The following is a 22,008-nucleotide window of genomic DNA, read 5'->3' on the forward strand; positions in this document are numbered from 1 at the left end:
TATAGTGGCCAAACACTGTTCATTAGACTGTAAAATATCACTGACCTCAAAAATGAAACACCCATTGAGATCTAAAGACTGAAGAATTATCAGGAGCTAGAAACTGTCATAGATATTTCCCAAAACACTTAAACAGCCACTGTAAAAACTATCTGCCAGGATTACATCATTCCTCAGTAGGGAATAACTTTTTTTTGCAGTAGACTTTTCAATACACAACAATACCACAGTTCTTATTATGAGTATTAACAAGAACTGAATGCTCCATGCAATTCAACTGCTATGAGAACATGGGTGAACTGAGTGCAGAAACACTTGTGTACAGACAAAAATAATGTCTTTATCTTCACATGAGCTCAGCTAGACAAGGTTATTGGAAAAACAGTGAATTCAAAAAGGCAGAACTTGCTATTGGCTCAGAAATAACCACGTCAGTTACTACAACCCCAATAATCTTCCCTGCAGAAATGAAAACAATTATGTGTACACATCCCACTCTCCTATACACACCTTCTCAATGACAGGCAACGAAGACATGCTGTATCAACAGATTTTTATGTTCTGTAGGCACAGCTGTATATTGGATAGGCTCTAAAAGAAAGATCTAAAAACAATTCTTCCAAATCATCTTGAAGTCATGCTTTGCCAATACCTTAAGCTAAGGCAATGTCTTTGCAAAAAATCTTCCTTCAAAAAATATGTTTCTTGCTATAGCATAAAAATATTTTGTCCTCTTACCACCTAAAGGCCACCTCCTAAAAGCTCCTACACAAAGCAAAACGTCCATTTTGGAACCCAGCTGTTTTCACCCATTCCTCTCTCCTCCTCCTGAACTACAGATTGTTCTCAGAGTTTCACTGACGAACTTCATCCATGTCCAAAGCTGAGCTCTGTGTAAGAACTCAAGCTTCAGTAAAGAGATATGCATATCACACAGACCAAATAGAAGGTAGCTGCATGAGCAGAGAGAGATCTGAGCAGACAATGCAGATAGAAAAAAGAGCTCGCATTCAGAGGAACTCCAGGGAAAGATGTGGTTGATTTGAAAATGGCTTACATGAATCTGTGTGGCATAAAAACAGTAGTGGCAAGGAAGGAGAATAAAAAACAGCTTAGTGTATCAGGGTTTCTTCCTCGCTTAGTCCTGCACTAGTTTCTACACATCTATTACACCACAAGCTCATACATCTTGAACTCAGCCTTTCCTCCTGCAGCCAGGCAAAACAATGACAAGTAATAACTGAGTTATCTCACATGGGCATCATGACAACTGGTCCAATAATTGCTATTCTATGGATTATCTGAAAGTTTGAGCAGCTCATCCAGAGTCTACGATAAACAAAGGCAGGAATAAATTTGTGGAACTGTCATTACCAGTTGCTCGTCTAATTGGAAGCAGTAATTTGTCTCCCCCATAGCACTACCATTGTCAAAAAAATAGAAAGCTGAAAAATTAAATTCTATGCAGTAAGAGCTCCTCACAGACATCTTGTTTTGTGTACTTGTCCTTTCATTGTCCACTCCTGACCTCTATGGGATATTACTATCCTTTTTCCAAGCTTCTCTTTCTATACAAACAAGGAACATTTAAGTTCAGTTCCTACATTTTTATTATAGGGCAAAAGCAAGAAGACAGCCTGTCAGACATATCTATCAAAGGGATTACCTTTTCCTCAGCCTGTCTCATCTCAGAACATGATAAAAAACCTCTGCACCTCTGCAGCAGCCTAAGGGACTGAAATATATATATTTTTTTACTCTTGTTTTCTAATACTCAACACCAGCTACATTGTAATAATTCTTAAGCCCCAAAGTGCAGGAATGGACCATATATAAATGAGGACTGCAAAAGAAGGAAAAAAGCCTACTGCCCACAGCAGGTAGCATGAGAAATGCAGCTGGATCTCAAAACAGAAGGAAATCCATCTGTGGAGATCAGTCCCGCAGGTCTCTACCTTCAACCTTTTCAAAAGCTGAGTCACCGCATTTAGGAAAACAATGTTTTCTGACAAATGAAGACAGACTTAATCAGGACAAGGTAAAGAAATCCTACAGTAGTCTTTCATGATTAAGTGATGAAACAAACAATAAAACTTGGGTGTTTATCAGAATTACTGGTTATCATGGACAGGAAGTCCTGAACACTGCTTTCAGTTGGGCACGATGCTTAAAAAGATTTATATTTCTATTACACTCACCTAGGCGTATTGGAGGAAAAGTTAAAAGGCAATCTTCAATCAAGTCTCTTGGGTACTTTTTTCATACCCAATCCTTGTTTTGAAAGGAATCATTTTGAAATACATGACTTTTTAAAATAAGAGAGATTTAAATCCTTAATGGATGGTTTTGCAGAGAGTGATCTAAACTCTTCTGTTGTCTAGTTGAAGAATAGACTACAGCCCCTCAGCAGACTGTGTTCTGACAATGCTGTCTTCAAACACTTCAGGAACATATATTGAGAATTATTAAGGCACGAGATCCATCAAGAAATGACAAGCAAGCTTTTGGCTGGTAGCAAAGGTAAGATGAGAGCTGGGGCAGAGAAGGGAAGCTGTGCTTCTCAAAGCACACTGCCTGCTTGCAGAAATAACTGTATCAGAACAGGAAATCAGATCTCGACATCCTAAAATATTGACTGATACTCGCATGTATCAGGGCACTACCCACTGAAGCTAGCAGACAATAGCAAGAACAAATTTTAAAGAAAATGTCACCATTTCTTTCAGCTGTAATGTTTCTCCAGAAGTGTTACAATTGGAAACAGAACTCTAAGTTGCACTACGCTTGCTGGTATGACAGAAAGTAGAAAAAAAATCTGCCTCAATTTCGTCAATCTTTCATGTTTTTAAATTACACAAAATGCCAAGAGATGAACTGTAACATATTAAGCAACACAACAAGTAACAGTACTGCAATGCAAAAACAAAAAGCAGATCAGACAGTGGCTCATGAAAGATCACAAAGGGCTGGTAAAATGATTAAGGGACAGGAGCATTTGACATAGATGGAGAGACTGAGAGAGCTGAGATTGCTTAGCCTGGAGAAGAAAAGCATCAGGGAGCATCTTATTAATGCCTGATGGGGCATTAAAACAAAAAAAACATCCCAAACTAAAAAAAACTCCTGCAAGTCAAAGCAACCTTTCTTAGTATAAGGATGATAGAATGCTATTACAGGTTGTCCAGAAAGGTTGTGGAGTTTCCATGCTTGATAATACTAATAAGTGGGTATGGCCCTGAGCAACCTGCTCTAGCTGACCCTGCTCTGAGCAGGGGCGTTGGACTAGACAGTATCCAGAGATGTCTGCCCAGCCTCAGCCCTTCTGTACAGTGGTCTCAGAAGACAACTCCTACAGGGTCACAGATCTGTTGGCGATTGGGTGAAAAAAATGAAAATGATTGGCTATGCATGCTATTCAAAAGTAAAACCATAATTTATTCTCCCTGCTTTTTTCCTTCTGGACTTTTTTTTCCTGCAAACCCAGACAAGCTGAAAGTCACTGCATCATTGTATAGAAAAGACTTTATTACAAACCTCTCACTTCCCGCTGCTGGTGTTCTTTGCTTTTAAGTATGGGATGGGAGATCCATAGCCAGGGGTGATGCTTGCGAAGCTGAGGAAGTAGGTAATGTGTTACAAATCCCACGGTCCATGCCAAAGCAAACAGGACAATGCTGAGAAATGGCTGGGCCAAAGCAGAAAAAAATGAAACATAGTTATAATTTGCAAACAACATTTTTATATATTTTAAACATTTTTTAACAGTTTCCATGATTGTATTTTTGTACAGTTATTTATTCCTGTGTTCAAACTCTGACTTCACAGGTGAATATGGATTTTTACATATGTATTTTGCACACACAGTTAACCAATTTTTTCCTCCATGACTGAAGGAAAAAAAGGCAAAAGATCAGGCTTGTTCATTCTGTACCCTGGGTTCCATATCTTAAGAGTTGTAGATACGCAGAGGAAAGAGACATTAAGTAAGTAATATGAAATTAATACAAATATCCATAAACTAACAGCCTTGCACATATATAATAATGTTATAATGACCAGTAAATACATTTTCACTAACTTATCTTCCCACAAGCTCTATTCTTTCCAGTTAAGCACCCTGTGATCTTGCATAAAAAAGATAATACACCTTAAGGGGAAAAAAAAAAGACAGATACACACCCTTAATGACAGAAATACAGTACTGGCACTGACAGCAAATGACAGAACAGCAGCCGCTGTGCAAACAATGAGATCCGATTTCAAGATTTCTTTCTGTGAAAATAATTATTTTATACAAAATTAGTAAGCCAATACTATTTTAACCAAAGTAAATTACTCTGTTCTCAATTACTTACACTCTGCATTGTGATAAGGCTAATCAGCACTCCCTAATACAAAAGTATTTTCTCCGCTCTGCTTTGGAAAATTATTTCTTCACACTCAAGGTTTGTTGAAGTAATCACATTTTAATTCTTCACGCCTAATTTTGCACTATATTTTTAAATAACGAAGTTATAATACTGGAGAAATGAAAGCAATACATTTTAATACTGACTCTGCTTAGGGAATATAACTCTTTTACATTATGACTTTTTTATATTTGGAAATGAAAATTCTGGTTCCACTTCCTATTTGCAAGTATTAAGATTCCTTAAAATTTCCTTTCTCTTCCATTACCAAAATGAGTCACGCTTTTCTGTAATGTCTTCCAAGACACAATGTTAATACATTTTCTATGTTCTAAAGTGACATGTCCCATTCTCTGATTTTCTGTATTGAAAGTCAAATTTCAGGAAGATTTTATGGATTTTAGACAAGGCCTTTTTCTAGTGTCAGTGAATGATAATGAAAGGACACGTCTGCCTTTATGTAAAGATCTATAACTAGGGTAGGAGTAATCTTGTTTCTAAAGATTGGAAAATATCATTGTCTTTACAGCTCATTTTTCTTGTGATTAAAATGTCATTCTCAGTAAACAAATAAACAAGATAGTTTGCAATCTGTGCGGTCTTCTGAATTGTACTTCAGAGGTCACCCAAATGTTTTTGTGAGCAAATGAAAATCTTGTCTCAGATTTATGAGAAGGGCATTTAGGTTCAGAACTCGATACTGCTGCTAAATTACAAAATGAGTAACAATCTATAGCTCTTGGTTTAGAAACTGACTTATGCTTTAATTCAAAGACATCTAGAAACAACATGTGAAAAGCAACAGTTTTGCTAGAATTAGAAGCTCATCTGATTTCCTGGTGCTGCAGTCTAGGTAGGCTTCATGTATCTCATCAGAGAAAAAGAAAGAAATCTAAAATAATGAGAGGAAGGCAAATCCATGAATAAGGGAGATAAAAAGAAAGCAAGCAGAACAAGTGAACAACAGAAGGGTTGTGAATTACAGGGGAAGCTGGTAGCAACCACTATATTTAGGCTGCCTATCACTCCCTGTTATGAAAGATTCTTCTTAGTAAAAGGTCACCAGCGTCAGCACTTCCACTTACTGCAGCAGCCCTTTGAAACGCAGCAGAACTAAAAAGCCTTCAGGCTCAAGAAGTACTTTCGTTTTGTCCCAGGAAACTCCAATCCGATTTAGCTGAAATCTCAAGCCACCACCATTGTCCTTCACCTTCCCAGGCTTTCAGAAGTATGTATGCAACTCCAAAAGAAAAGTGCTCCCTCTGCTCTCAGAGCTTCGCCTTCTTCAGACAGTTCTGTACTCTACGTGGACTACATGCCATAGTCCATGAGGAAGGTGTAGGAGCAGAGTTAGGTCCTCGTAACTCTTCCTGACCGTCTTTTCAAAACCTACCCCTGCTAGCCTTGCTCGTTGTTTCTTGGGTGTCACATTCAACAGCAAAACCACAACATAAGGGAGCTCATAGGAAAAGCCTTCTCTTCCCTGAACAAAACTGTGATCCCTGCCTGTCCCCACAAATCCTCTCCATTGTTAAAACCTTCTCACACCAGCAAGTTGTGTATCCATCTCTAACTCAAATGGTTTTAGTATCTGGAGCAGTACTGAAAAAACACGGTCTGATAAAAATTAATAAGGAAATTATTACCAATGGAAGTTATTTTTTTAACTTTTCCACATATTTTTAAAGATTACTGCAGATATTTAGCTTCTAAAATCTGACATCTGAGAAAGCTAAGCTGTGTTAAATTTATATGGTACCATTTCAGCCCTTTGATGAATACATAGTATGAAAAGTCTTGATCAAGTATCATTTTCTGCACAGTTGAATCCAACTACTCAGTCTAAAACAAGCTTATAAGAACAACAAACACACTCCAGTCGTATTCACATATTTCTGTACAATCAGAAACGATTACTACTAAAATGACTGATTTCTCTCACAATCACGTGACAGAAAAAGCTGCTGTTTTAAGAACAACATCAAATATTAAGAATTTAGCTGTAAAATCAGCAGAGGTGATAACAATGGACATTTTGGGGAGAAGCAGCATCCTGACTTTCCATTCCGTGGTAGATCACCAAAGAGAATATTTTCAAACATTACATTCAAAAGAGAATTAATTACACAGATTATATTGCACAGGACTTGTATTTCCCACCTTTTCCATATTTCATTTTGTAATTGTCCTTTTTATAGTGCTCTCATTGCTTTTAACACATTAACAATCCCATACAGAAAATGTTTTTAAGGACATTATTATTACTATTCAGATATTCAAACCCAAATTTGACAGTTGCATTCCAATTCTGGCAATATCAAAAGTGTTGAAAGTATCATATGTGCCCAGGTTTGTCCTTTTGCCCTTGCACTGAATTGCTTCAAAATATAAATGTACTGCTCAGCTGCTGACTTGCACAATGGTCCCCACAGGAGCTCCTTCTTGATGTGGTCAAGGCTTTCAAACTTCTCACAAAATTCACGTTTTTTTTCCTTCTGAAAAAATCTGAACAGTGGTTCCTTTTGTTTTGTGTCACTGCATAGTGGTCAGTGCCCCCCAGGAAATGGCTGACTCTGGGCAGTGATCTCTCTGGTTGAAGGGCACACAGAGCTACCTTCCAGGAGAAAAACTTGGGCATCCACCTACACCCTGCTGTGGGTGGATCTGTGGCTTCCACCCTTCCTGTGGAAGGCAGTTGGCTCCTGCAAAGCATGTGCTTACACTGGATGTAACTCTGTTCTCCATCCTGCCTTTAGACCCAACTGTCTAAAGTAGAATTTTGGATGCCATTCCCAAGGCGAGGCACTTAGGAGTTGAATTCTGAATAGCCTTACAACATGATGTTTGAGTCCATCACTGCAATTGGTCTAAAATGGAAAAATTAAGCTCTATTGACAGTTTAAATCTCTGCAGTAAGAGATAATGACTGTTATAGCTTGGATTGAAAGCAGGTTATCTTTTTTTCTCCATTTTACACTTTAGGAAAGAAATAACCCCCAAATCAACATTGCTACATTTGACGCCTCAGAGATTTCATAAGCAGAAATTATTAGAGTGGCACTTTTTTTTTTGGTTGTAATTATTATCACAAAATCATAGAATTGTTTGTGTTCGAAAAGATGTTTAAGATCAGCACATCCAACCACTATTTTCAATTATGTTTTTGGAGCATTGTACAAATCCTTTTATTAGCTATCTAAATGTTTGCATTAAAGACCAGGAAGGATGCTTGAGTTTTAATGTAACACATTATCACCCTCAGGCCACTGCTCAATCTAGTAATCAGCCATGTGGATGCCTACAGAAATTAATTATAATGGTAGGAAGCTCCATTCTCAAAGTTGAATGGTCAATTATCCATCACAGCTGCTTTATAATTCAGGCTTCCAAAACTGGCAATTCTTACACAGCTATTCAAGCAAAGGAAAAGAGTAAAGGTCATGTAACTAAACATTGGAGATGCTGTATTTATTATTCCTAACATTAACACAAAGCCACTGCAGAATACAACACATTAATTTTCAATATTAACCTTCTTTGCTTTCAGCTCCTTGGGGAGGTGATTTGGTTCTGTATGTTTCAGACTTTCTGATTAAAATGGGTTTTATTTAAATGGCATGTTACGTAGACCCTACGTCTGTATGTAGACCAAGACAAGGCTGGCTGTTGTGTTGCATCCTGCCATCTCTTGCCACTGACAGGGGGTTAGGAATACCCTTCTCGCAGAGAAACACCTCAAGAAAACCCGGACTACCATCATGAAATCTCCTCCAAATACTGACATATTATTTCACCCAGCTTCTGAACTCTTTGATGATCCCCTTGCAAAAGTTCTGGAAATTACTTAAAATTGCCTTTGAAGAGTCACCTGACTCCTACATCCTAAACACGACTGCTATTGCCGAAGCGAGTCAGCAGAGACTATGGCTTAATTGTGCTCCTCAAACCTGATGCACATGCATTTTCTCCTGCCTTAATTCTTCCCTACTTGCTCTACTAGCACTGCACTGCAAGATAGCAGGGGGAGTCTCCTGGCAAACTGTTTAGTGTTTAACTGAGACAGAGGTACCAGATAACAGAGGGGTTAGACAAGGAGCCCACATTAATCAGAAATTGCCCTCTCCTTCTTTAGGAGATCTCCCAGTGTGGGGGAATTAACACTGCTAATTGCCATAACAACCAAACACTTTTACTTACTGTTTTTATAGATATTGAAGGAAGCCCAGACAGAAGGAAAAGAAAAAAGAAGACAAAGAACTGGCAAGCTCCAGCAACACTGAAGGAAAGCAGTCACTTCCTAACATCAGCAGCAGCAGCATGGCATATCAAATGTACAGAGCAGAAAAGTACCAATTCCCTAAACCAAGTACATCCTGGAAAGCAAAAGGTGCCAGGAATCCCACTTAATTAATGCTAAAAAAAGTGTGGCAAAACATGACAGGAACGAGATGTTGTAAAGCGATGAACTGAAGTTCTGTGAATGGTAAATCCCACTGCAGTCCTCCCTATGCTTCTGCATCTTACACCCCAGTGGTTCAAGGGCCCAAGTGCAGCCAAACTGTGTTAGTACAAGACAACAGTCCACACCACTGACACAAAAATAGTTTGAGAGTCTGAAGTATGAATCCATTCTGAAAATACAGGAAGGATCTTAGATGCAAATTTGGTCATTCTTTTGGCTATTTTTTTCAATATATTGAAGCCTTGCTCAAGGTTTCCCTCTGCACTGTGAAATGAAACCAGTTAAGTGGACAGCTGCAGTTACTCTTTCAGTCCTCTGGTTGGGCTCCATCTGCAGAACAGATGAGATCAGACTCCGTACCAGTCCTAGAAAGGCACTATCAGCAAAAGACGTAACTACAGGGGAACAGGAAGCTTTCCATTACATCTGCTATACAAGTCCCCATGTACAGGAATGGAACGTCCATGAACCCTGGCAATAACCTACACACCAGAAATATCACAGAATACAGCAAATATTTAACATAAATATTTTGTGTTTACTCTGTTACTAGATGGACATTCACATTCCAGTGTCATCCTGTTGCAAACAGTTTAGTTTGCAAGGAACTGTAGCTTAATACAACCAGCAAAAAATAGCCATATCACTTAATCTTAGGTGGGCCTTGTTAGAGTAAGCAGTTTAAAATAACATTACACATGACAAAAATGACAATCTAAGCAGTAGCTTAGCAAAGAAAAGTAGAAAACATTGGTAGTGCAGCATCAACTCATACACTGAATGTAGACTGTGTAATACTTTATAAAATGCCTACGGATGATTTGAGATGTACAGGAGAGATGCATCCCTTTGAAGTGACATCTGGAAGCCAGGCCAGCTACCACACTAGGCACTATGGACTCTTGGGACATGTCCACGGGTCAAAAAAGGCAGTCTATCTTTCCAGAGACACTTTCTGAGTGCTCCTTGCTTTTGCAAGAATTCAGAAGTTTAGGAATAACTCCTAGACTGCAAATGCTTGGATGCAGGTCGTCGAGATGTGGTCAGGAGGAAGGGCTGTCTGACAGCCAGGAAGCAGGACAGTTCACATGACTCTAAGAAATGTCAAACACCCCTTAACATTACTGGAAACTTGATGATCTTCCCACATGAACTCCTTATAACATCAACCTCCCCTGCTTAACAGTAAACTTTTTTTTTATATATAAAAAGACACAAAAAGGAAGATGGGTCTCTTCAGATATTTATGCTGAGGTGGGAAATAAGCTGACACAAACTGTGCCAGACAGTAGTAAATAAACACCCTGCCAAGTAAAGAAGAGGTGATGAGATGGCAGTGCTTGGCACCAGGTATGTACTTCCCTTTCCCATACTAGTCCAATTTTATACGCTTATTCCATCTCTGGATGCCAAGTCTGACAGCATGCTCCACCTGGCTTGGCTGAGGTGAAGGACACCCAGTCAAGGGTACTTCCTGACACAGAAAAAGGCATTCCTGAAAACCAGGTCAAGTTCTAGTAATAGAAAAATAAAGAATAAGGGCTGTTTTAAATACAATTCCGTGGACCAAATCCTGTTCCTCTCCAATGCAGACAGGGAGTTTGGCAGGACTGCTCACCTTTTTGAACATTTGTTGAACAATCCAGCCTACCTTGTAAACACCAGATTGCCAGACTGTAACTCCAAGCACAGAATCTGCATTAGCTCTCTGAGTAGCAGGACAAGAGATGTCCCATTCTCCAAGCTCTAAGAGTGCATGTCCCATCAATTGTATTAAAGAATCAATGTTGCAGAGCCCTTCAAAGGAGCCCTTCAGAAAGGAAATTTGTGTATATCCACCTTCTTGCTCCTGGCCTCACCTTGAAGAAGATCTAGAAGAACTTCTCTTCCCATTTTCTGTGCTTTTAGTAATTTAAAGTACTAAGTGAGACTATTTAAAAGGTTCCTCAGTGGGCAAAATGGGTGAGAGAGAGAGCTGTGAACAGAAAGTAATGAAAGAAAAAGTCTTACCACCGATTCTCTCATTTTTTCTGGGAGTGGATCTGCTGATGAATCTTCAAATCGTTGGCGTAGGTAGTGAGGGACATATTTGCATTGAATAAGGGACCTGTTTAAAAAAAAAATCCTAGTTAGGATACTCCTGAACATGCCTAACAGATACAAATGTTACTGGAGGGTAGAGGAGGAAGAACAGCCTCAGATTTCCTTCCTCATGTAGGCATTAGCTATCTTATCTCTGTATAGCCAGAGACTGAACAGAAACCAGCTCTACCTGTGATTAGGGTAGAAATTCCTCATCAAAATGTCGAGGAGTCTCAGCAGCCCAATCAATGTGCCTCAGTCACGTAGAGGAGTAAGCAGAGAGGGTTCTGTTCCATTTATGCCTTTTATTAATGTTTCAGCTAAGTTGAAACTGAAATGAGAGCCCTTTAGACCCACATTAAAAAGGCCAAGGAAACTATTTCTGTACAAACTGTATATTAATCCTCTCTTCAAGATTTATGTGCTACCTCCTCCTTCGTCTTGAAGTTTATGCCACAGGCCATCCCTTAAATACTGTTTCCAGTCTCCTTAACCTCCTTTAAATAAGTTCAGAGCTGTTTAAAAAAAAAACTTAAATCTCTTCTTTTTAAGGATTGTACATTTTTATGATTGCACAATAAACATTTGATGATGATGTACACGTATTCTTAATTTTAAGATTTTTAACAACCATTTTTGCTGTTGAAGATTTCATGAAGAATGTTATAAAATTAGTAACTAGATTTACAAGTTAAAATGGATTTCATTGTTTAAGATTACTTCCTTAAAAAAAAAAGTTTCAAGGAAGACAAGTTTCTCTTTTATTAAAGAAGTTAATGAATTGGTGTGTCCTTCCTGGGGAATGGGAGAAAAGAATACACTTAAATTACCTCAAAATTGAAAGAGTTCTCAATTCCATGCTGATTTGCAATTTACCTGAGAATACTTTACTCCAAAGCAAAGAAATATCCCTAATACAGCACACAGCTTCACCTCCTTTTGTACTCAAGTTCCACACTGCAATAGTCAATGAACTGTTGATCCAGTTCACACGAAGTTCATACCTGATCCAGGTCTACTTGACATCAGTGCCAGACAAAGTAGGCTTTGGGTAAAGTTAATGGCAATAGATGCAAGCAATTCTTGTTGCTTTATCACACCAAAACCTAGTAATATATAAATATCAGATTCCCTCAATCTTTTGGATGGTAAAGAAATAATTTCTCAACTCTTCAGTAAGACTTACTGAATTGGGATTCCAATTTCCTACTATTGCTCCATATCCTTTCCTTCCTCATCAGTGTTGCTCTCCTTTTCTCAAGTTTCTCTACTCAAATAAAACACTGAATGCCCTAAAAAGCCCTCCACTTCCCCTTCCTTTCTCCTGCATTACAGAATTGTGCATCCTACTGCACTGACTACAAATGCCTACTGCATTGACTATATGCCTACTACAAATTTTCATGCACTGAAGAGCCTCAGAATCACAGGTAGTCACAGAATCACAGAATATTCTGAGTTGGAAGGGACCCACACGGATCACTGACTCCAACTCACCTCAAGACACATACAACACACCTCATAAATCAAAGGAGAGAATCTGTGGGTTTCCTCATAGGTCCTCTGCACTGTTCTAGGATAAAACCAAGCCGTCTGTGAAGCAGAGTTCCAGATGGCACAGTGATACTGGCTGCACAAAACCCACTTGCTTGCTTAACCTCACAGCCACATATGTAGTCGTGCAGCTGCTTGTGGACCACCACAGCCCTCCTAACAGCCATATATCGCACTTTCCTCTTAGGAAAACTTGCATCTGCTGCCCCTGAGCTGTGGATCTATGGGTCTCCCTTTCTCTCACATCATCTCAACCCACAGATCACAGTGTTGGGACTTCTCCCCTGGACCTCCCTTATTTGCAATGTCAGCTCTTAACACACACTTCCTTTCCTCAGTTCCTCTAGCAGACTGTGTCAGAGCAAAAAAGGAAGGAGTGAATCTCACACAGAGAGCCATAGTAATCCTCAGCAAGAGCTGGAATTCAGCCATCTTCCCAGTACATCAAATGTCCCTTCTCTTGGCCACAGTGCTACTCAATGCACATTCTGCAAACCCAGTAGCCTGAGCACCCCCTAAACTAAATCACTGTCTTCCAACCTGGCAAGCACACAATTTCCCAGAGGGGGAAATCTGCTTCAGAGAATTTGGATAGTTCTGTTTAAAGAGCACCAGCCTTACTGGTGCTCTGACGGCAGCACTTAATTTATTTACAGAACTGATACCAACCATGCAGATGTGGAAAGGAATTTCACCTCACCACACTACTTTGAGGAGGCAATCCCTGTGGTTCTGAAACCCAGGCATCACTCTGGTATTGTGCTGTACAGAGTAATCAATGAATAACATTTATTGATGGCAACTTACATCAGTACAGATGGGTCACTGCTTTGTCTGCTGAGGTGATAAGAAAGTGCAACTAGCAGACCACAGAAAGCAGAGAACAACGCTGGAATGTGTTGTGCATCCCAGGGTTCCTGAAGAGAATGAGAGAAAATAAACTATTTGTAAGTTAGGAATGCAGAACTCGAAAAAGAAAAATAATTAAGTAGGTTAAGCCACACACACAACATTAAATGCACAACATCTAAATTTGTACATCTACCATGGACTGAAAATCCTTTTTCATATCAAAGTTTATTACTGTGGAAAAAAACCCTGTAATTAAAGGCATGTTTTGTGCTCATATTATGCAACTCCTCTATAATCAGCAATTAGCTAGGAAGCCATATGAAAGGCAGGTTTTCTTTCCTCTTTAATGAAACACTAGAGGAAAATTCTCATTAAAATGAGATCTGAGTGAAATCAGCTGCACTGTACTTATCTAACCGCTACATTGATAATGCAGTTACTTGACCTGTAGCCAGATTGCATGCAACAAATGACAATATCACCCAGATCACGCAGTGGGGTAGAGTTTTGGCACCTTTGACATCTTTCTGCTGCTTTGCACATTACATCCAGGCCCCGTCTGGATGCTAACACAGTGGGGAGGGAGAGCGCTCACCACTGCACCTGACATTCCCGAGTAGGAAAAGAAGAGACAACTGACACACTTGCCAGCACACCCTGGACATAACCAAGATGAGAAAATCTCTCTGAGTGACTTAAACAGCTGGAAATTGGCTAGAAATAACAAGAGAAAGAATATGAAGCTTAAGGAATATTTATCAAGATTACCTTCATCTGTGAAGTCCTCAGCTACAAATTCAAGATCCTAAGACATACTTGTGAGTCCTAACTGTAAGGAACACAATTTTTGTCTGTGAAAGACAGAGAAACTTGGTAGATCAAATCCATAGCCATTTCACCTATTAAATGTGTTCCGAGCCTCCACACAACTTCTACCTGATCAATCAGGTGTGAGCTCACCAGATCCTGACATCAGAGCTCTTTCTGGGTAGGTTTTGAGAAACTATGCTTAAAAGATCAGTGAAATTTTAGGTTAGTACAAAAACAATGCATCTTCTGCACCATATCTCTTGCTTTAAGAACTTCACAATTAGTGCAGGACCAATATTTTCAGAGGATAAAGTAGGTTTATTAGTCTTATTTTGCCCAGTGATATGCATGATTTCTTAGCGAAGCTGACTCACATTAAGAAATACTCAATTTCTTTCAGGCACAATGAATACCTGAGTAAGACAAAATAATTTTAAGTGACAAACATCCCCCCAATTGCAACATAGGATTTTGGAACTTAACTATGAAATTCTTGTTATCATAAAAGTAGTATCACAAAAGTGAAATTTTAATTTCAAGAATCACCTTCTCCTCATCATAATACTGAACATCACAAAGCTTAAAGACAGAACCATCTAGTTCTACGAAACAATCCTACCCAAAACAGTCATTATAAACAAAAGAGAGATTTACACGGTATTATTGAAAGAATCCAGCACCATCTATCTGACAACTTTACCATCCAATCCCACCCTTCATGTCACTGTTCCCAGTTTGGGGGCCAAATACATTTTGGTCAAATTCGGGCCAAATACTTTTCGCATGCTTAGTCTCTCATCAGAAATTCATATTCTTCAAAACACTGAAGAAAATTAACTGAAGCCAAAATATTCTGAAAATGGCTGAATCACAGTCTAGCCAAACATCCATTGCATTTCCAGGGCAATACAACTGTGTACAGTTTTATCCAGCAGCTAGTGCATGACTGCTTCTCTTCGCTGCGACTTCTTTTGAAAGCAAAATACTATGAAGCGCCAAGCAATATTTCAGGTATTGAAATATATCAGTAGTTAGTTTGAAATATCATTCTGCCCTCTTTCTACTGTAAAATTGTACATGGCTGAATCTCCATATTAATATCTTGGGAACTCTTTATTTCCACATTTTCTGCGTATTACCCACAGCTTCTGCATTTGGCTGTGCTCCAATTCCAAACTGTCATTGTCCCCTCAAAACTCAGACATCAGGAAGCCAGGAAGGTAGGTAGGACAGGCATAATATTTGCTATGTGCCTAGAGAGCGCGATTTTCCAGAAAAAATCTACACAGGGTTCTACAAAAGATGAGAATGAACAAAGATGCCATTTCTCCAATATCGATGTGATGTACGTGCTCCATTTTGTCATTTTCCTCCCCCTCTAATGATACCTGGTAGCTTTAAATTAGAAAGATGAAAAAAACAATACAGCTGATAATTGGACAATTATTCTTCTCAGTGGGAAAACAGGAATGACGGGTTTTAGCCTTGGAAGCCGGTATTATCTGTCATACTAGACAGGGAGTTTGACTTCCTAGTTTACCTTATTGGGTTGAGGTGACATGTAGTGCTTTCCTATACAGTTTTGACTTCAGTGCAGACACTCACGTAGTCATTTTTAAAAAAAAAGTGAAACAGAGTTACAGAGTTAAGGATGAAAGTGATGAATTACAACAGACCTATTGGTGGGGGTGTTCCACTCCAATCACAGAATCACCTAATCCCAAAACAATCCACTAAAAAGGAAGATAAAGGTGTCTTTGAACTTATGAGCTTTTTACCACTGCTAGAGGTGGGACAGCAAATGTATTTCCAAAAAGTGGTGATAGTAGTTTTCTGTCCTATGTTATTTATCCTTTTTACTTCTTTCTTCCCTTAAAAAAAAATGCATGTAGCACTCTTATCTTTCAGAGATATTCTCAAATCATTTGTTCTACTCCAGAGACAAAAAGTGCTCTGAAGTTATGTCTACAGTGCAAGGCTGCAAGACTATGGCTGAAAACATCATTTACTGAAATGTGGGGTATCTGGCAATACTCTCCAAAATTAACACCCCTAACAGCTCTTGTTTGAACCTCAGGGGTCTCTAAATTGTAAAGAACATAAAATTGATGAGCCCTGCCTTCAAAACCTCTGGAACTGGAGACAAAGGAAAAAAAAAACAAACAAAAAAACTGGAGATAAAGAAAAAAACCAAAAACCCAAAAGAACTGGAATTATTTTATGCAGTAAAAACAAAGCTGCCTAGTAATACTATACTTCCATGTTTGGTCACTTAGACATCCAGGAATTCTGTCTATACACATGAGCCCATTCAGTGCTGTTTAGAAATTTATTTGGGCAGTCTTAGCAGATTGAGGGAGACATATGCTTGCAATTCTTTCCCACTATAAAACCCGAAGACAAATATTTCAAAATTATTGGGACGCAGATGCAGACTGAATCACTGAAAATAGGAATCAAGAAGCACTGTTATTCTGATTAATGAGTTTAAAACTCATTAAACAAACTAAACTACATCAGTGTGAGTTGAGAACAGTTTAAAATCCACACATGATTTTTAGTAACTGTTCACTGAAGTGATAAATAAGCTACAAGAAAATACTGTCTTCAGGTATGAGGTAATGGAAACTATTTAACTTACATTTTAAAATATATACACTTACTGGAAAAAGCAACTGTGCCACATGTGAACACATTCACATCAGTTTAATTTTTCTGACCCAAGTTGAAAAATCTGATTTTTTCCCAAGCAGATTAATATAAACTGCAAGTTCCTTAAAAAAAATGCTGTATGACAAGTAATTAACTGGTTTTGGATAAGTTTCAAAATCAAGCCAACTGATTTGAACAGAAGGCAGAAGACAAAGACTGATTGATTCCAGAAACATTCAAGGATGTGCTCTTCTGCCCCACAGCAAAACACTGGAACACTGGAATGCTAAAGACTGATACCAGGATGGCTAAATTCCAGACTGAATATTTGTGGAAAAAGTGGGAGGGTATACCTGATTTCTTTTTTTAAATATCTCTTAAATATTTCTGCACAGACCACAAAACAGATGGAGTAGGAGACAAAAATCAGCATACCATGCAATTCTAGTCAAGTGAAAAAGATAGCACAAAAGCTCCCATGTCTCCAATCTGACGGATGTAGCATCAGAAAATAAAAACACATTCTCCGGGAAAAAGAGAAAATCCTTTTGTATATCAAAGCCAAGGTAGCTATTAGAGTTGCCAATTTCTTTTCAAGATTACAGGACCAACGACGAAATCAGAAATAAAGCCAGGCTGAAGAGAACTCAGGTAATTTTAAACTAAACTCAGTTACACAATAGCTTCAAAAAAGTAGTGAGCTGAAAAATTGCTGCTATTAGCTGCAAGAATCCAAGGAATGACCAGAAGAGCTTAAAAACTATGCTTATGATTTAGAGCTTTGTATTACACAAAATTAAATGGAAGTTCATAGAGGACTTGGAGAAAACTCGAATAAGGAGTCATGATATCAATAAACAGAGACCTGGGAGACAAAGAAATCTCAAAGCAAGCAGGAGAAACTCAGGTCTTTGTACTTCAGAAGTTAAGACATTTATCTACTTGCTTGTCTGAAATCAGGTTCACAGTATTGTTGTACTTAAGGCTGGATAAGCAGCTGGTGTCTTAGCACTCATGAAAGGGATGTGTCATGGGATAATGTGTATGACAAGATGCTTCACAGCACCTGAAAGCTGCAGCCAAACCACCTTTACACCGCTGGGATAATATGACTGTAAAACAAAAATCTATCCATGTGACTTCACATCATCACCAGAGGGAACAACTTCTGCTCACCAGCTAGGTTAGACAGAGACTTGTGAACCTGCTTCACTCACAATACAGTGTCCTGTCCATCAGTCCTCAATGCCTCAAACACACAGACAGAGATCAGTTTTTTTGTGTTCAGGATTTTTCTGGAGAAATTATCTGTTATAATTTTAGATGCAATACTCTCTACTTCCTACTGTGAACAAGTTTGGGCATTCTTTTTTTTAATTTGACAGCTTTGCAGAGAAAGAAAACTGATCATCCCAATAGTAGCACCACCAGAGGAGGTCCTGATAAGCTGCAGACCCACAGCTCCTCCACACAAATATCAAGCAAAGGCATAGCTGCTGAGGAGCACTATGAGGAGGGGATCCAATTGCCAGGCCAGAGCAGCTGGGATCCCTTCACTTCCCAGTCACCTCTGAATAACACATTCCTCTTCCTCCTCCAAGTGTCCGAGTTGCACAACTCAAACACAATAGGTATTATCATATTGTGAAGAGTTTGTGCCTGACCCTGGTAACAGACTGGTCCTTGTTTTAGTTGTGTGGAAAGTGCACATTTGGCCACATAACAAACACCATGGGTCTGCCAGGTGAGCAGTGTGCAGCCACTCCCCAGAACACATCATATGCTTCTGATCAGGTCCTGTGATGGGACACGACAGCAGCCTGCCATCTGATCCAACTCACACACTCACTGTTCAGACAAGACTGGAGATCTGTCCATCCTCTTGTAGATGGTATGTGAATTTTAGCCATGAGAGAGAAATATTTCTGGTTATGTGATGTCAAATGTGCTGCAAGGTCATTCAAAAAGAGTGGCAAGGCCAGATTAACTTGTCGGGCTCTCAACTGTACAATAATTTTCCTCGGGCAACTTATCTGAACAAAAATCCAGGACAATTATTAAGTTAAACTAATGATACATCTATACCACAGTTGTTTTTTTAAAAAGACTCTCAGTTGGTTTTGTACAACATAGTTCAACAACAAAATCAGTCTGGACAAGGCACAGAATTTCAGCACAGGCCTATTAGTCTCAATTCTCAGAGCTTATATTCACATGCTGAAGGTTACCTAGAGTAACACTGTACACTGTTCTGTGGACATACCCCAAAACAATTCCTACTTCTTCATTTTTCTAAAATTGAAGTTCTAGAGCAAAGAATTAATCGCTATGAATTTGTTATTCTAAAATAATTTCAAAATCTGAATGCAGCTAAACCAAAACGTTGTATGTATATATATATAGTTTATGATCTAAAAATGCACATGAAAAACTTACTTAAAAACACAGATATATTATAAAATAAATGTATTTTATTTAAAAAAAAAAATCATGTGGTAAGTTATTTATTCTTCTAATGAACTTCTTCAGGAGTGATATTTTTCCTTTTGGAATAGTTAATGTACACAGAGAAAAGAGGTTAGACTATTTCACCCTGCAAGATAATAATTAGAACACAAGAACCACTTAAGGAGGGAGAGGCTCAAGCTCGATACCACTAGAATGGTCTTCAGCCTGGGCATTTGATGTGAGCAGTTGTTCATCAATAAAAAGTACAAAACCACTTAGAGATCCATTCTGCTCTGCAATTTATTTCAGGAAATAGAACTCTAGTAGTTACACCTGCTGAGCTGTAAGATGTTCTGCCAAGAAACAGAGTTTACATTTGAGGATGCTGCATTTCATCCAAAAAAGAAGCAATACAACCCAGAAATCCTGTGCCAAGTAGAGCCTGTCATGTTTCCCTGCCCTGAAAATTTTTGATTATAATGATTTTTTTTTTACCTCCATAAATACTGAAAATTGTGCTCTCTTGGTTTTGCCAAACTGACTAAAAGTGAAGAGTAACATAAAAATAAAAAAAATATAACAGCTATAAAATGCAAGCATGTAAGAAATGCTATTTCAAACACCTCAATGAAAGAGACTACAGAATTTGTTCAGTTTTGAGGTAAACTCTGCAATTTCTAGTGCACCAAAAATCCAAACTTTCACTTGATTAAGACCAAAAATTGCTGCTCCCTATATATCAAAACAGTTCTAGTTACTTACAGGGGTATTAGACCACCCTTCATAGTGGTGCCTATTCAGGATCAGATTAAGCCAATTCCTACTCCTCCTCCACCAACCAAAGAATCATTCTCTTGCAACATTACAGACATCAGTTCAAAATAAATAAAAAAATAAATCTCTGGACCTGACTGAAGAACAAGGAGGGTTAACACAAGTGCTTATTTCATAACTTCTGGAAGAAAAAATGTATGAAATTTCAAGCACCCCAGTAGACTGAGATTATGAGCTGAAGCAAGAGGAATCATCTTTACATGCTTTAAATTAACCTCCTCAGAAGCGCCTTCACAAGAACGGTGCCATTAAAATTCAAATTAACTGTAATTTCTGTGTGAACAGAAAGTCTGAACTTAATATTGGTAATTTACAACAAATATCTTGTAAATCTTTCACACTACTCTACAACTTCAGGGTAGCATTAAAAGCATATTTCTAAGCAGTTTGAAGTCTAATCCACATGGAGATTGCTTATTACAAAGCCACCTGCATACTGTAATTTAAAGTATTATGCTGAGAAAAGAGTATGTAGACTATTTTAAGTAGTTTTTCTATGGTTTACAAAAAAACTTTTTTTGAAGTATCCATCACAGAACTTTGCCACCCTCAACTAGTGAATTACCCTCTGCTAGCCTTAGGGAAAAAAAAAAGATCCTTTCCCCAGATATTTGCCCATTTAACAGTAACTCAACTCCTCCCTTCCATATAGCTATTTCCTTTTTTCTCATTGTTTCTCACTCCCATTATCCATTTTTTCTCATTCTCTTCATCCTTACAGAGCGCCTCATTCTCCATCCCAGCTGTCAGCTTCTGAATCATTAATACAGCCAGAAAACAGTAGCAGGAATACTAGCTACTTTAGGAAACTGCACAAGTAGCAGTTAAACTTTACAGCATCACACAGGCTAAGTCAGGTCTAACCAGTATAACTGATATACTGGGTGAGCCAGGTGACAGGAGATTCCCCACATGGGATTACACCACATGTTCAAGGACATTTAATTTCAAGTGTCTTAGCACTGTTCAGTAACTGAGTTGCTGTAATTTATTGTGTATGGACTCAAGCCACCCAGGGGCAAGATAAAATGGTGGTTTAACACATTTTACCTTACTAATGGGAGTGGTTAAGAACACACAGCCAGCTCTTATCACCTGCAAGTGACCATTAAGGCATTATAATTGTCCTTATTTTAGATTTAAGGCTCCTATTCAAAATTTTAAGTGAAAAATTGTTAAAAGCCATTATAGAAACACTAATGTTCCATGAAGAATTCCCTTAAAGAAACATGTGATTGCCCCTCTCATTTCTGTAAATTGACAGCCTGAGTGTTGACATGATAAATCCCTGGCTGTTGTGGAACCTCATACTGGGATCTCTGTGTGTGCTATGCATGTGTGCCACCACAAAGCATCCTCTGACATGTGCCCTGAAGATGTCAAGGGCAGCTTGTAAATCATGGCACATCCTGTTACATCCCTCCATGGACACTGACAGCATCCAGACTGTAATGAAAGACTATCCCTTACAGGGCAAATTTTATTACAAGTCTAACAAGTTTAGTACAAGTTCTAGTCTTGCTGTGGTCACTGGGAATTTTATAGCAGACTTGAAGGCAGAGAAAATTTAATTTCCATTAAAAAAAAAAAAGAAAAGAATGCAGAGGACGCAGACATTAACTTAAAAAAAGAAAGCTATAGATTGAATATGGCCCAAAATGCAGCAAAAACCCCCTCAACATTGGGCATCACTGGTAAGGGAACCAAGAACAAGGCAGACAGTCCTTTGCCAGCATACAGAGCCGTGGCACAGCAGCATCTTGAGCACCATACACACTTACTCTCCACATCTGAAGGTCACAACAGAATGAGAAAAGGCAGAGAGACTTAGCTGCTTCTGAGAAAGCAGCTGCCTTATAAGGAAACACTAGAAAGGCTGGGAGCCTCTAAAGAGAAGATGGCTGA

At 38.6% G+C, this 22,008-nt stretch overlaps 1 protein-coding gene across 1 annotated transcript in view; it reads right to left on the bottom strand.

The window, feature by feature from the left end:
* The window catches only part of PCNX2 (pecanex 2), a 156,032-nt gene that overhangs the window by 76,123 nt on the left and 57,901 nt on the right, over positions 1-22,008 (bottom strand). Inside the window, exons 16-19 of the mRNA XM_027657281.1 lie at positions 13,315-13,424; positions 10,882-10,978; positions 4,180-4,272; positions 3,535-3,685 (exon numbers count right to left, since the gene is read on the bottom strand). Of these exons, the coding sequence (XP_027513082.1) occupies positions 3,535-3,685; positions 4,180-4,272; positions 10,882-10,978; positions 13,315-13,424 (451 nt within the window). The remainder of the gene's footprint in view (positions 1-3,534; positions 3,686-4,179; positions 4,273-10,881; positions 10,979-13,314; positions 13,425-22,008) is intronic.

The sequence above is a fragment of the Corapipo altera genome, unplaced genomic scaffold (assembly GCF_003945725.1).
Source record: "Corapipo altera isolate COAL_440 unplaced genomic scaffold, ASM394572v1 2c, whole genome shotgun sequence".
In the NCBI taxonomy this organism is placed as follows: Eukaryota; Metazoa; Chordata; class Aves; order Passeriformes; family Pipridae; genus Corapipo; species Corapipo altera.